Source organism: Triticum dicoccoides, chromosome 1B (assembly GCF_002162155.2).
Source record: "Triticum dicoccoides isolate Atlit2015 ecotype Zavitan chromosome 1B, WEW_v2.0, whole genome shotgun sequence".
NCBI lineage: Eukaryota > Viridiplantae > Streptophyta > Magnoliopsida > Poales > Poaceae > Triticum > Triticum dicoccoides.
In genome coordinates, this window is record NC_041381.1 from 446,678,144 (window position 1) to 446,692,166 (window position 14,023).

Consider the following 14,023-nt stretch of genomic DNA (forward strand, 5'->3'; position numbering starts at 1 on the left):
GACCCCACGAATTGATGGTTTTCAACTAAGGGAAAATCTGCCACTTACTCCAAACCCTTCATGTCCCAACCATCTACGTCCATAAGAGTAAGGATATCAACAGAGAAAAGTAGTGTCCTGCAAAAAAGAATCATCGCAAGACTTAAGAAATTTGCAGAGAAGAGCTAAGTCACTACTCGAAAGTTCAAGACGAATAATCGTATCTATCAAATGTATACTGTGACCAAAAAAAAGAAAACTGGGGTGATTCAGAAGTGTTGATGAAATGTGATACTTGGAATGTCGAACAAAACAAGACGTTTTGTCAAAGTGGAATATAGGGATCGACAGCTCCAAAACAAAAAGAATGATGGTTCTGAACAGTTGAGTTTGGATTATCTCTTAGGATGAATGAACCTAAGTGGCTCGGTAGTACCTGAAGAAAATCTTTGGAGGTACCGAGGCTTAGAGAAATCCATACAACAATGGCTTGGAAGTGGATTTTGGATAACTTTGTATTACGATCAGTTATTGGAATTCAAACCAAAGTATTTTCTTGCACCCCTATTCATAGTACGATTGTCTTGTACTAAGTGTGATTCTTGGATTCACCAAAATACCTAGAAAGTAAAAAAACTATGAGCTTGATGAGGACACCAACTAGAAAAGTTCTTTGTGGGGCCACAAATCATTTCTCATTTAGCTATAGATAATATGAAAATTGGTCTAAAAGGTCTTCAAATAAACTCATTGAAATCACCAGTCCTCATGTGCCTAGCACCGGCGGAGGACGTGTTGATGTGTGTTTCCGGATGATATGATTGGGCCTGGTCAGCGTTGACCTCTAGCGAATCTGCTTGGATCTGGTGAGCTTTGTCTCTTTCAAGTCCGTTTGGATTCAGCCGGCGCTTGTGGTCGTTTTTGTATTTGTAGGTACAGTCCTTCGGTATGTGCTTTTTTCATCGCTGACAGTTGCTGCACTGATGTATTTGCATGTTGGACCTCTTAGCAAGATGACTCCCAGTTGTCAATTACGACAAGATTTTTCCCGTCTATGGTGAGGGAGGGGCGATGATGATGGCATACCTTCGGCTTGTTTCTGTGTTTGTAGTCTTTGCCAGGTGCTCCGTGGACCTAGTTGTAATTTAGTTACTCTTAAAAATCTTTGTACTATCGTTATGTATTATTAGTAGACGGAAGGACTTTCCTTATAAAAGAATGATGAGTCCAAATAAATATTTCTTCATCTGAAAGTTATTGGTTCCTTTTGAGAAAGGTTGTGTGCATGACTCGATGCACAGGGCCGAGGAATATTCCCTCTTTTTAAAGAAAAAAAACATGGTTCCTTTTGAGGTAAAAATAATCAAAATAAATTATGGCAAGCATAAGAGATCACAACACAAAGAAGGCTCATTTCTTTGCAGGCGTACAACGACCGATGTTAGTAACTATAAAATGACTTAAAACAGTGTCACAGTCTTATTAGGTCTTGATATCGTACGTTCACTAATTAATCAACTAATGTTAGTGTTGGTGCTATATATTCAAAAGGGAAGAAAAGTCAACTGTGCATTTTGAGTGGTATCCTAGGGTTTCGAGTGGCGAGGCGGCGCACGAGGCGATCTCGGAGGCGCGGGCTAGGGTTTTGAAGATCGCCGGATTTTCCTGCTCTCCGATCGCCGGTACGCTGCAGTTTGACCGCTCGGGGTGATTACGGGGGGACCTTTGCGTCCTTTCCCACCCTTGGGGTCGCTGGGCGGAGGGGATTGGGGAGGAAGCTGGGCGAACAGATGGCGGAGTTGAGCGCAACGGGAGGAAGGAGGTTAAAGATGAGAGAGACTGAGACGGTCGAGCAGATGATGGATCGTTTGGACCTGACGGAGAAGGAGAAAACGAAGCTTGTGATTGATGAGGAGGAAGAAGAGAGGATCGAAGAACCCTATTCACTAATCGGGAAGGTCCTATTTCGGAAGGCGTTTCATGTCAACACCATTGAGGAGGCCCTGCGGGCGGCGTGGGGCAACCCGAGGGGCCTGAGCTTCCGTCCCAAAGGAGAGAACGTGTTTCTAGCTAGTTTCGCTATCAAGCGGGACTGTGATCGGATCTTTGAAGGAGGTCCACGGATGGTGGGGAAGCATTGTGTGGTTCTAGAGAGGTTTAACATCAGATCGCGTCCATCAGAGCTTCAGTTTGATAAGATCAAGATTTGGGAGCGCGTGATCAACCTCCCTTTTAATCTGTTATGCCCGCCGTGGCCAAAGCGTATTGCAGGCATGGTGGGAGAGGTGGTAGCACTTGATGCGGATGAGAAAGGATTTTCATCTGGGGATTGCCTCAGGTTCAGGGCTTGGATCAAAGTAGATGAACCTTTGATGCGCTGGGTGCAACTCGAGAAGGCTAGAACAAAGGAAGTGGAATTTTTTGAAATCCAATATGAGAACTTGCCCTATTTCTGTTTCTCGTGTGGGTTGCGGGGACATGCTGAACTAATGTGTCCAACACCTGCGTGGAGGGATGAGCATGGAAGACCGCCATACAGGGAGGCACTCAGGTTTGTTGCTACCAAGAATAAGAGTTGGGGCAGAGCACCAACCTATAACCAGGAGGCTGCCGGAGATATGGGTGGATAGAAGAGGACAGGAGAAGGAGAGGAAGAAGTGGAGCCGGGATTGGAGGTGAACTCGCCGGAGAAGCCAACCACTGGAAGAGTTAAGAACACGGTGTACCAGTTCAATGCAAGGGGGAGAGGTGCAGACATCAGAGGAGGATATGAACAACGTAGGACGGGTCGAGGGGCATCCGTCTATCGTAGGGTGGATATGAACAACACGGCTGGAAGAGGCGGGGGAACCGGACCTATGCTAATACAAGATATAGAAACCGTGATGAGAAAGAGATAGAATGAGGAGGAAGAATCGTCTAGGTCAAGGGAGGATAGTAGGGATTCGAAGAAGAAGAAAGCACAGGAAGAAGAAGCAACGCTCCAAGTGGCGGCTGGAATCCAGCCCCGCGGGCAGCAATGAATTGCATATCATGGAACTGTCGCGGGCTTGGGAACCCGGAGACAGTTCGAGAACTTCACGATTTGGTGAAGAGAGAAGCTCCCTCCCAAGTATTTGTATCAGAGACAAAGATTGAGGGAAGAAGGGTTAGTGATCTTACTAGTCGGCTTGGTTTTGAGGGTTGCTATCCTGTCAATAGTGATGGCATCAGTGGAGGACTAGCTTTGTTTTGGTCAAATAAAGTAGATGTTACTCTTAATACTTTTTCAGACCAGCACATTGATGTTTCGGTTACGAATCTAGTTGGTGATAATAAGAAGTGGCGGTTTACGGGTTTCTATGCAAAAGCAAGACGAAGTGAACGTGTCCAAAGTTGGGACTTGATGAGATGGTTGAAGGCTCAAAATGACGCCCCATGGCTTTGTGGGGGTGATTTTAATGAAATTCTGGACAATGCAGAATACTTTGGAGCTCATGATCGCCCTGAGTGGCAGATGGAGGGTTTTCGGCAATGTATGGATGAATGTGAGATGAATGATCTAGGTTTCCAAGGGGTTCATTTTACATGGGATAATATGCAACATGGTGACTGTAATGTGAAGGTTCGCCTTGACAGATTCCTAATGAACCCGGCTATGATGTCATTGTACCCTGCTACGTTCGTAAGACACGTCCCGACTCCAAAGTCGGATCATTGTATATTGGTGGTAAAGTTGCATGGAGTGCCATCGGCGGAGGGAAGAAATCAGCGTAGATTTGTGTACGAGGAGGCCTGGCAACGGGAGGAATCGTATGATGCCGCTGTTCTACATGGCTGGTGCAAGGGTGCAGGAATGCAGGGTTTGCAAGGCATAGAACAAGCCCTGTCAGATATGCAAGTACATTTGACGGATTGGAAAACAAAAAAAATTGGAGATATAAAGAGGAAAATCAAGAAGGTTCGGAGAGAATATGAAAAGGAGAGATCAAACTCTCTGTTTCGAGGACCGACCAAGAAGGAGAAGGATCTAGGGCGTCAGCTATCGGAGCTTCTCCATAAGGAAGAGATACTGGCGAGGCAGAGATCTCGGGCTGATTGGCTCAAGGCATGTGATCGTAATACCGGTTTTTTTCAAGCACGGGCAGCAGCACGTAAGAGCATAAATCGGATCCGCAGCCTCCAAAACGCGGAGGGTTAGCTGTGTGAGACGAAGGAGGAGATCCATGCCGAGGTGCAGCAGTTTTACACTAGCTTGTACACGGCGCAAGATTATACGGATGTGGAGGCAGTGCTTCACCATGTTCCACATAAAATAACGGAACCGATGAACGAACGACTGATGAGGCCGTTCAAAGAGGAAGAAGTGAAGGCTGCACTCTTTGCTATGGGGCCGACAAAGGCGCCCGGATGTGATGGTTTCCATGCTGGGTTCTACCAGCGCCATTGGGAGTTGGTCGGCCCAGATGTTACAGCGGCGGTGCTAGGTTTTTTGAACGGAGGACCAATGCCAGCAACGGTGAACAGCATGGTGATCGTGCTTATCCCAAAGGTAAAAAACCCGCAAAATATTACACAATATAGGCCGATCTCATTGTGCAATGTTATCTACAAAATCTGCTCTAAAGTTCTCGCTAACCGGTTGAGGGAGATTCTTGATGAGATTATTGCAGAGGAACAGAGCGCTTTTGTCCCGGGACGGTTGATTACCGACAATGTCCTAGTGGCATATGAATGCATACATTCGATGAGAAGGAAAAGAGGCAAGCAAGGTTGGTGTGCAGTTAAGATTGATATGATCAAAGCATATGATCGAGTTGAATGGGAGTATTTGGAAGGGATAATGCGACAACTTGGTTTTCATGATCGTTGGATCTCCCTTGTCATGTCATGTGTGACAACAGTAAGCTTCCAGGTGAAGGTCAATGGGGAGCTGTTGCCGGTTTTTTCACCGTCTCGAGGTTTTCGACAGGGGGACCTGATCTCACCGTATCTCTTTTTGTTGTGCGGAGAGGATCTCTCGTGTATGTTGCAAAGCTATGATGGAGGGTGGATAGATAGGGGGATCCGAGTTAGCAATGTTGCTCCTTGGATATCCCATCTTTTATTTGCTGATGACTGTTTAGTTTTTATGAAAGCTGATTCTAGGAGCGCCATAAGATTGAATGAGATCTTGTATCAGTATAGCATTGGCTCCGGAAAGTGTGCAAACAAGCAGAAAAGTTCAGTCTTTTTTAGCCCTAACAGTGGCGCCTCTATTAAGATGGGAGTCAAAGCGGCATTGCAAATATAGAGAGAAGCAATGTCAGAGAAGTATCTTGGTCTTCCGACAGCTGCGGGTAGAATAACAGAGCAGAGTTTTGAGCACATTAACGAAAGAGCAAGGTCAAGAATGCAGGGATGGTGTGAAAGGAAGATGTCATGTGCAGCTAGAGAAGTTCTTTTGAAGTCAGTGGTTCAAGCTTTACCGGCCTACTCTATGAGTTGTTTCAAACTCACAAAAGGTTTATGCAAGAAAGTAACGACAAACATGTCAAAATTTTGGTGGGCTGGATCACTAGACAGAAAAGGTGCATTGGCAATCTTGGGATAAGATGTGCATTGCGAAGTCACAAGGCGGTTTGGGGTTTCGAGACTTGGAAATTTTTAATGATGCATTGTTAGCTAAGCAAGCTTGGAGGCTGCTTGATAACCCAAATAGTCTCTGTGCAAGAGTGCTTAAAGCACGGTATTTCCCTAATGAGGGTTTTTTGACGGCGGGCTGCCCAGCGAGTGCTTCTAAGACTTGGAAAGCAATAATCCAAGGAAGAGATATGTTGAAGACGGGACTCATACGGCGAGTTGGTAATGGAGAGACAATGGAGGTATTGCACGATCAGTGGATAGAAGGCACCGGATCAATGAAACCGATGGGTTCTCTAAAGCCGAACTCAGTCCATCTTGTTTCAGACTTGCTTGACCCAGGTACGAACCAGTGGGATACGAATCTTGTTCATAGCTTTTTTTTCCTGACGCCGAAGCTATCTTAGCCATGGTGAGACCGCGAGTTGGAGGCGCAGACGTATGGGCATGGGCAAGAGAGAAATCTGGCCTTTTCACGGTCAGATCTGCATATAGACATGCAATGCAATCGAAGGTACAGACATAGTTGAATGTTGGCTCATCCACGGGTGACTCAACCATTTGGAAGGCGCTGTGGAAGATTAACGTGCTTCCAAAGATACGGGTGTTTTGGTGGCGTGTGCTGAAAAACCTTTTGCCCTCGTATGGCGAGCTTCAAAGGAGGCATATCGAACAAATACCAAACTTTCTGATGTGTGGCAATGACAATGAGAACCTGTTTCACTCGCTGATGGAGTGTGAGCATGCCATGCGATTTTGGGACGCAGCACAGCGTTTCTTTGGTATTGATAGACCACATCTACACCCAGTATCATGGTCTCGAGATCTCCTAGATCAGCGATTATTTAAGAAGGAGGAGGCGGCCATCATGATTTCTGTAATGTGGGCAGTATGGCACTCAAGAAACAATTACACACATGGTGATTTGGTTTATCAACCTCTGAAATCTATGGTGATTATTGAGGAGATTGTGCAGGCACTTGAGATCCCGGACAGGAAGAAGACCCCAACCATGACCAGACCGAGGTGGATGCCACCAGAGGAGGGGTGGACTAAGATCAATACGGATGGAGCAACAGATATGGGTCTCGTGCGAGGAGGAGCGGGCTATATTGCTCGAGATCATCATGGCACTTTCATTAGAGCTGGAGGCTCAAGGTATGACGGGGTTACGGACCCGTTATCCATTGAGTTGCTTGCATGCAGGGACGCGGTCATCATGGCGCAAGACATGGGTGTCCAGCATGTAGTGATGGAGACGGACTGTCAGGAGATTCAACGGCTCTGGGATGCACCGCAGAGATCGACATGTTATCATCTCATTTTGGAGATGAAGGAGATGGCTACTGGGTTTCAGGGATTCAGGCTACGGTTCTCGGGTCGTCAGACTAATATGGCGGCTCACCGTGTAGCTAGGCATTCGTTAAATTTGAGTGTTTTTATACATGTGTATGATACAATCCCTGGGTGGCTGACTGAGTGTTTGCAGTCAGACATGCTAGCGCCTAATGAATAAAGAGACGGAGGGCGTTTTAGCTTAAAAAAACACCCGTTTTCATTTTTGTTAGATTCAATGTTTTATTTGGGGCTGTATGGCGGTGGTGATGTCCCACAGTAGGAATAATGTCTTCCGTGTCCTATCCTTGCCCTAATGGTGCGAATAGCGTCATCGGAGGATGTGTGGAGGTGTGTCTCCGTCGGATCTCACGGGATTCGGTGGGTGTTGGTCCTCGGTGGATCTATTTGGATTCAGCTTTTGTTCGTCTTCGCTCATGCGGTTACATGTTTGATCTTTCCGATGTACAAGTCTCTTCATCGGCGATGGTTGCTGCTCTGATGCGCTGGTCCTTTGGGGGCTTAGCATGACGACTGTCTGACTGTCTACTACAACAAGATTTGTCTGGCTCCGGTGAGGGCGATGACGGTGACGCGCCTTTGACTCGCTACAGTACTTGTAGTCATCGCTAGGTGGTTCATGGACCTGGTTGTAATTTTTATTACCTCTATTGTTCTCTATACTGCCATGATTGATAAATAGATTGAAAATTTCTCTCGCAAAAAAAGAAAGAAACCATATCCCAGTACAATATAGTTTGAAATTAACACACTGAATTTAGAAAGCGCCATTCGATGAAAAATAGCTTGTGACGACCTATTCTAGGCATATGCATCGTGCACATACACGCAACAACGCCCTTTCCAACACACTAGCACGCCTATAAATAGCGGTGCACAAGCCGAGCATATGCATCGCCCAGTGCTCACCATCCCAACCAACTCTTTCATCTTCAGCAGCAGAGCTTACAGCAAAACCAAGGATGTCTTGCAGCTGTGGATCAAGCTGCAGCTGCGGCTCAAACTGCAACTACGGGTATGAATACTTCTGTCTCTTTTGCAAACTAGAGTGAGTTACTACCGAGTAATTTCTTGCGATTGATTTTTTTTTAGAGAAAAGGCACAAAGGCCCGACTTCAAATTAATGAAGCCATCAACCGGCTAGGATACAATGGTGCTGAATTACAAAGGCAAAGACTTGATCAAAAACTGAAAAATACATGCCAAATCACTACAACCAAGAGCTACAGAGAAAAAGGCAGCAAGAAATACTGCGATCAAGCCACCAGAGATCTTGCACAGCTAGAACGGCAGGGCCGAAGCCACCCGGCGACAGCAAAAGCCGTGAACATGAAGATCCAGACCGCGTGAAGGAAACCATCGACTCCACCGCCCGCCGCCTCGGGCCACTGCCGGAGGAGAGACCACTATCTCCCCTTCGTCCAGACCGTGTCGAACACGCGGACGCTTACTGCCGGCCGGCGACCAACCAGCAAACAAAGCGAGGAGCCGCTGAAGGATGCGGAAGAACCCACACGCCACTACCAACGCCGGCAACCAAGGGAACCGAGCACCGCCGCCGCCAGCCACCACCACGCACCAGGTCCACAACCCCCAACCACCCCTTGAACGACGCCTCCAGGAAGGGCCGAGACGCCAGAGCGCCTCCACCGTCCGGCCAAAAGGCCAAGGCTTTCGCCCGGGGAAGGGAGGAGGAGGAGGGGGACGGATCTGGAAGCTCGACCCGCCCTCAAGAGGGAGAGCGGCACCGAAGCACCGCCGGCGTCGAGGTCGACGCGAAATCGACGAGGGGTTTCCCCCGTTCCAAGTCTCCACTGCCCCATCCTCGAAGCCCAGATCTGACGAACCAGCCACCAGATCGGCGAGAGGAGACCACCGTAGGGAGGAAGGGGCTGGGAGGAAGAGAGCCGCCCACCGCTGCAACAAGACATCGCCATCCTCACGCCACCCACGCGGCCGGGAGGGACGGCCAGCACCTGCGCGCGTCATCCACCGGAGAAATCGACGCCGCCATCTCCACCCAGGGCCGCCGCCCTGGCTTCCAAAGCTCCTCACGCCGGCGCGAGGCAGCAGATCCTCGCTGCCACCTTCACCGGAAGACGCTCGACAACCGGCAGGCTCCTCAGGTGGCGGCGGGGAGGGGGCAGGAGGGAGGAGAGGAGGCGGCGGCTAGGGTTTGGGGCCGCTCCCGAGTCGCCCAAGAGGGGCGACGCGAGAGCCGGGAGGGGGGACTCACCAACCAAGAAAAAAAAATCAGGCACGTGTTTTGCGCTGATTATTTTGATTCGCCGGTTGCAGTAAGATGTACCCTGACTTGGAGGAGAAGAGTGGCGCCACCATGCAGGTCACTGCCATCGTCCTCGGCGTCGGGCCTGCAAAGGTGCAGTGTGAGGACGCCGCCGAGTCCGGTGAGGCCGCCCGCGGCTGCAGCTGCGGCGCCAGCTGCTAGTGTAACCCTTGCAACTGCTAAGGTGCAAGTGGTCGATGCGCTTGTGGTGATTGTGTCGTGTGTGGTCGAGTGTGAATAATGAAACCGGCGCCGTTCATCTGGTTGGTGTTGTGGTGTGGTTTGCTCTTGGTGTCCTTTTGACTTGTGAAACTTGGTGTTTGTGTGTGTGAGCCTATGTGTGTGTGTCTTTGAAATGGTTTATCTGAACTGAAGTGAACAAAACAGGTTCGCGCAAAGTGTGAATTATTAGCCACGTCTTACATATTTCTACCTTATTCCGTAACATAGAAAGATGAAAGATAAACATAATTCATTCACACATGGGTGCCAATATATTTCTCTACATGAACATATTTCTTAAAAATAAGTTACTACAAAAGGTTTGTCTGGTCATGGGTGAGAGAAAGATAAAACAAGCTATGTATTAAGTAGGCTTAAGGATGGTGTTGTTACCATGCAATTTGAAATAATTGTCATAGTACTTTATTTCTAAATATGATATATCATCGGTTCATCACATGCAATGAGAGTAGAGGAGGGGGTACCATGTTTGAATGATTCTCAAGTGGGTAACTTCACCACTTGTGTTGTTGCAAGGTGAGCACACCAGGCCTTGTGCATGCAATCAAACAACAAGGCTTTGAGTCATTTGGACTTGTCCCCAATGGTTTGTGTGGGAACTCCATGCAACCAAATGTACCCCTAAGCATGTGTATCATTCGTTGGAATACTTACTATTAGAATTCAGCAGTTGAGAGACATTAGATAAGGATATATATTTGATTCACGTGATCCTAAAGACAAATTAATAAGATAAATGTAGGACTCCATTGTCATGTCCACTTGAACCCCACGAGATTGAATTCCCACCAAGATTTGTCTAATTTTGTCATGAAAAAAACACTCTTTCCAATAGTTGAAGTAAATGGAATCTTGCTTTGAAATGCAGTGCAAAGGAACAAGGAGTATAGTTCTACAAACCAAACAACGTACTTGAAAATGTTACTAAGAATTCCAACCCTCTAACTCTCTCGAAGTACATAGTTAAGTCCTATCAAACCAATGATCCAAGGACACAATCAGCTACCAAGTAGACAAGTGTTCATCATACAATTTCTAAACATCGAATGATGTATTCCTCATACATGAATGGTTCTCTGAGAAAACGAAAGTATGACTAAACATAGAGCTAGGTATCTCTAATACATGGTCCTGGTCAATACAATTTCTTAACACTAATAGATGGGAAAACACTTCTTAAGAAGGACACATGTAGAGAGGTAGGAATTGTAAATACTCCCTCCATTCCCTTATACTAGGGCACAAACTCGGATTACAGGTACCAAGATAAAATTTAATGATTGTTTTGCAAGCTAAGTTTTTTTTCGTTAACTGGGATCATAAATATGCCACTTTCATGCAAGGAATGAAAGGGAAGGAAGTAGCAGATTGTCATTATGATTGCATACATGCAAGTATTAAACAAGTTGCTACTACGAGAAAACATCATTAAATGTTGCCTCGATTACTTGATGGCTTTGTATAGATGCAAAATGTATTCTTCATAGTGGTCTTGTATAAGGGAATGGAGGGAGTAGGATAGACACAAGGCTGTTCAACCAAGAGTTACTAAAAAGCGAACCAACCTATGGTTGAATGGTTAGAAAGACAGTGGTATCATCAGCCCACCAGGGTTCAAGTTCTAGAGTTTATATCGGTGTTCGCATTTTTCTGGATTTATTTCAGATCTTTCTATGATGTGCATTCAGTGGGAGGAGATGTTTCCATCGACTATGAATGCATCTATGGTGACTTCGTCAATCTCAAGATGATGTGTCGGCTTAGTCTCTTAGAGGTGCTCATTGTGGTAGGGTATGCGTGTGCGTTCATATATAAGGATGAGGTAGGGTATGCATGTGTGTTCATATATAAGAATGAGTGTATGTACGTGTGTATGAGCATATGCATTTGTACCATGTTAAGAAAAAGAGTTACTGAAATATGACAAGAAGCAAGAGTAAGTCAGTAAAATGCTTCTTATCTGAAGGCAACTTTGAGATAATAAAATACTTTCTTTCCTAAAAAAACTGTTCCACTGAGAATAAACAGTGATGGTAATAAGGTTGTAAGGGTTATATGAAAAAGTAAGGGTAAGGGTAAAAAACAAAGAAGGCACATTTTTGGCCGGCAGCCTAGCTGTTGTTGAAGTCAATCCATACAAAATGAACTAAAAATGTTAGTATTTTCATATTAGGTCTTGCTTGCATTAATTTAGCACTTAACCCACATAGTTCCTTTGAACACGCATCTAAATACTTGTTATTTCTTATAAAGAAGGAGAGCATTAGGATGACGCATACCACGCGTTGTCACTTTAGAAGAAAGCAACAATAACACCATACACGTCCCCAACCATACAGAAAATTATTCAGAAATCTTCAGGAACACTCACAATTATTGGCGATTTATTCAACATGTTTTGTTCTTTGAAAATAGAAGTTCATTCGGCAAATTGAATACTTGCAAGGATAAAATTATCAAATTGCAAAGTTTTATTCAATCGTTAGAAATTTATATTAGATGGACCAAAGCTCCTAAAGACTCACTCTAGGAAGCCTTTGTATAGCACCGTGACACGCAACAAAAACAAACGTCCTTTCAATCACACTAGTTGGCCTATAAATACTGGTGCACAGGGAGAGCCTATGCATTGCTCATTGCTCACCATCTCCAATCACTTATTCCTCTTCCATCTACAACAAAACTTACAGCAAAACTAAGGATGTCTTGCAGCTGTGGATCAAGCTGCGGCTGCGGCTCAAACTGCAACTGTGGGTATGCATACTTCTCTCTTCCAACTAACTCGGTAATTTCTTGCGCTGATTATTTTGATTTGAATGTTGCAGCAAGATGTACCCTGACTTGGAGGGCAAGAGCAGCGCCACCATGCAGGCCACTGTCGTCGTCCTCGGCGTCGGGCCCGCGAAGGTGCAGTTCGAGGAGGCCGCCGAGTCCGGCGAGACCGGCCACGGCTGCAGCTGCGGTGCCAGCTGCAAGTGCAACCCTTGCAACTGCTAAGATGCAAGCGGTCGATGTGTATGTGGTGATTGTGTCGTGTGTCATCGGGTGTGTGAATAATGAAACCGGCACCGGCCATCTGATTACTGTTGTGGTGTGGTTTGCTCTTGGTGTCCATGTGCTCATGTAACTTGTGAAACTATTGCTACTGCTTTGTGTTTGTGTGCGCCGTGCGCGAGCCTATATGTGTTGTCTTTGTAATGGTCCATCTGAGCAGTGAATATACAAAACAGGTTCTCGCAAAGTGCGCATTAGCCACATCTTACCGATGATTTTCACTTTCAATGAGATTTTGATGATTTTCACTAAATTTCAATAATTTTAGTAGACACCAAAATATTTAACGTTCGATCAAACTATTTCAGTCATCTCAGTTATACACAGGAATTCAAATATTTTTAAAACATTTTTGAATTTTTCAAATGCTTTTGAATTTCAAGTAAACATTTTGGTCCTTGGCTGAAATGCAACCCGAAATTACTGAAATTCAGTAATTTTGGTTAGTGCTGAAATATTTTTGAAACTGAAATTTAAAACCATCTACCGACTCTTATTTGTAAGATAGTAAAGATAGAGATGAACATATTCTTTCCTATGCAAGTGTCATTATATTTTTCTACATGAACATAAAGGAAAACACTCAAAAAACTGTAAACTTCCATCTGCAGAGGGATTAAAATAAAGATGGTTCATAGTTTATTAGCTAGACAAGCAACTCTCGTAGTTCATTTACTTACAGAGTATTTGCTTGCATGGATCAACCATAACCAGCCCCGCTAGATGCAAACTCTTGGTGTTTAGTTGCCTAATCATCCCTCGGTCAAGCCGCTAGTAACACCTCGCCTGGATGGGTTCTTGCATTATTTTGTTATACTAATGAAATTACTAGCGGTAATACGTTTTCTTAGAAGTGTTGTACATGTATGCTTCTGATCAGCTTTGGCCTTCTTCCAAGACGAGCATGCTTATTTAGCAGTGTCACGATGAAAAATAGCTTGTCCACTTTGGAGGCTATGCCGCGGTGGAGTATGATTTGAGAATGTTGGCTAACTATGATTCGACTTTAGCCATGAATCTTGAGCGTTTAGTTCATTATTCAGTAAATGGAATTTTGATGGCTATCCCAAGTGGTAGAGATAGGAATCATGTACTAATAAGAATCCCAATCCTCTAAAATTTCTATGAAAATCATTTGAATCATTAAGACCCTCTGGCAGCACATAGTCAAGTCCTAACGAACCAAATCAGATACCAAGTTGACAAGTACCGGCCAAAAACTTATTTTTACTTTGAAGTCGGCGCTAATACAATTTCTAAACTTGGTTCTGTGATGTATTTCTCATGGATGGTTCTGCAAGAAAAGAAACATATGACTAAACATAAGCTAGGTATATCTAATGAATGGTCCTAGTCAATACAATTTCTTAACACTAACAGATGGAAAAACAATTCTTACTTGAGAGGGAAACATGTAGATAGGTAGGAGATCTAAATAGGATAGATACATAGAGTTCGGTCTGTTCAATCGAGAGTTACTGAAATAATGACAAGAAACAAGAG

The 14,023-nt window shown here is 45.2% G+C and overlaps 1 protein-coding gene across 1 annotated transcript; it reads left to right on the top strand.

The window, feature by feature from the left end:
* Positions 1-12,112: 12,112 nt before the first annotated feature.
* LOC119306615 (metallothionein-like protein 1) lies at positions 12,113-12,711 on the top strand. Its single transcript, XM_037582794.1, has 2 exons — positions 12,113-12,220; positions 12,292-12,711. Exons 1-2 carry the CDS (start codon positions 12,168-12,170, stop codon positions 12,461-12,463), a joined length of 225 nt encoding a protein of 74 aa, XP_037438691.1. The 5' UTR covers positions 12,113-12,167; the 3' UTR covers positions 12,464-12,711.
* The last annotated feature ends 1,312 nt before the right edge of the window (positions 12,712-14,023 follow it).

What these genes read in the sequence shown, in the direction of transcription:
- LOC119306615 (XM_037582794.1), top strand. Translation starts at nt 12,168, where the DNA reads ATGTCTTGCAGCTGTGGATCAAGCTGCGGCTGCGGCTCAAACTGCAAC. An exon ending in GGCTCAAACTGCAACTGTGG is followed by an intron (nt 12,221 to 12,291) that starts GTATGCATACTT and finishes TGAATGTTGCAG; the next exon opens with CAAGATGTACCCTGACTTGG.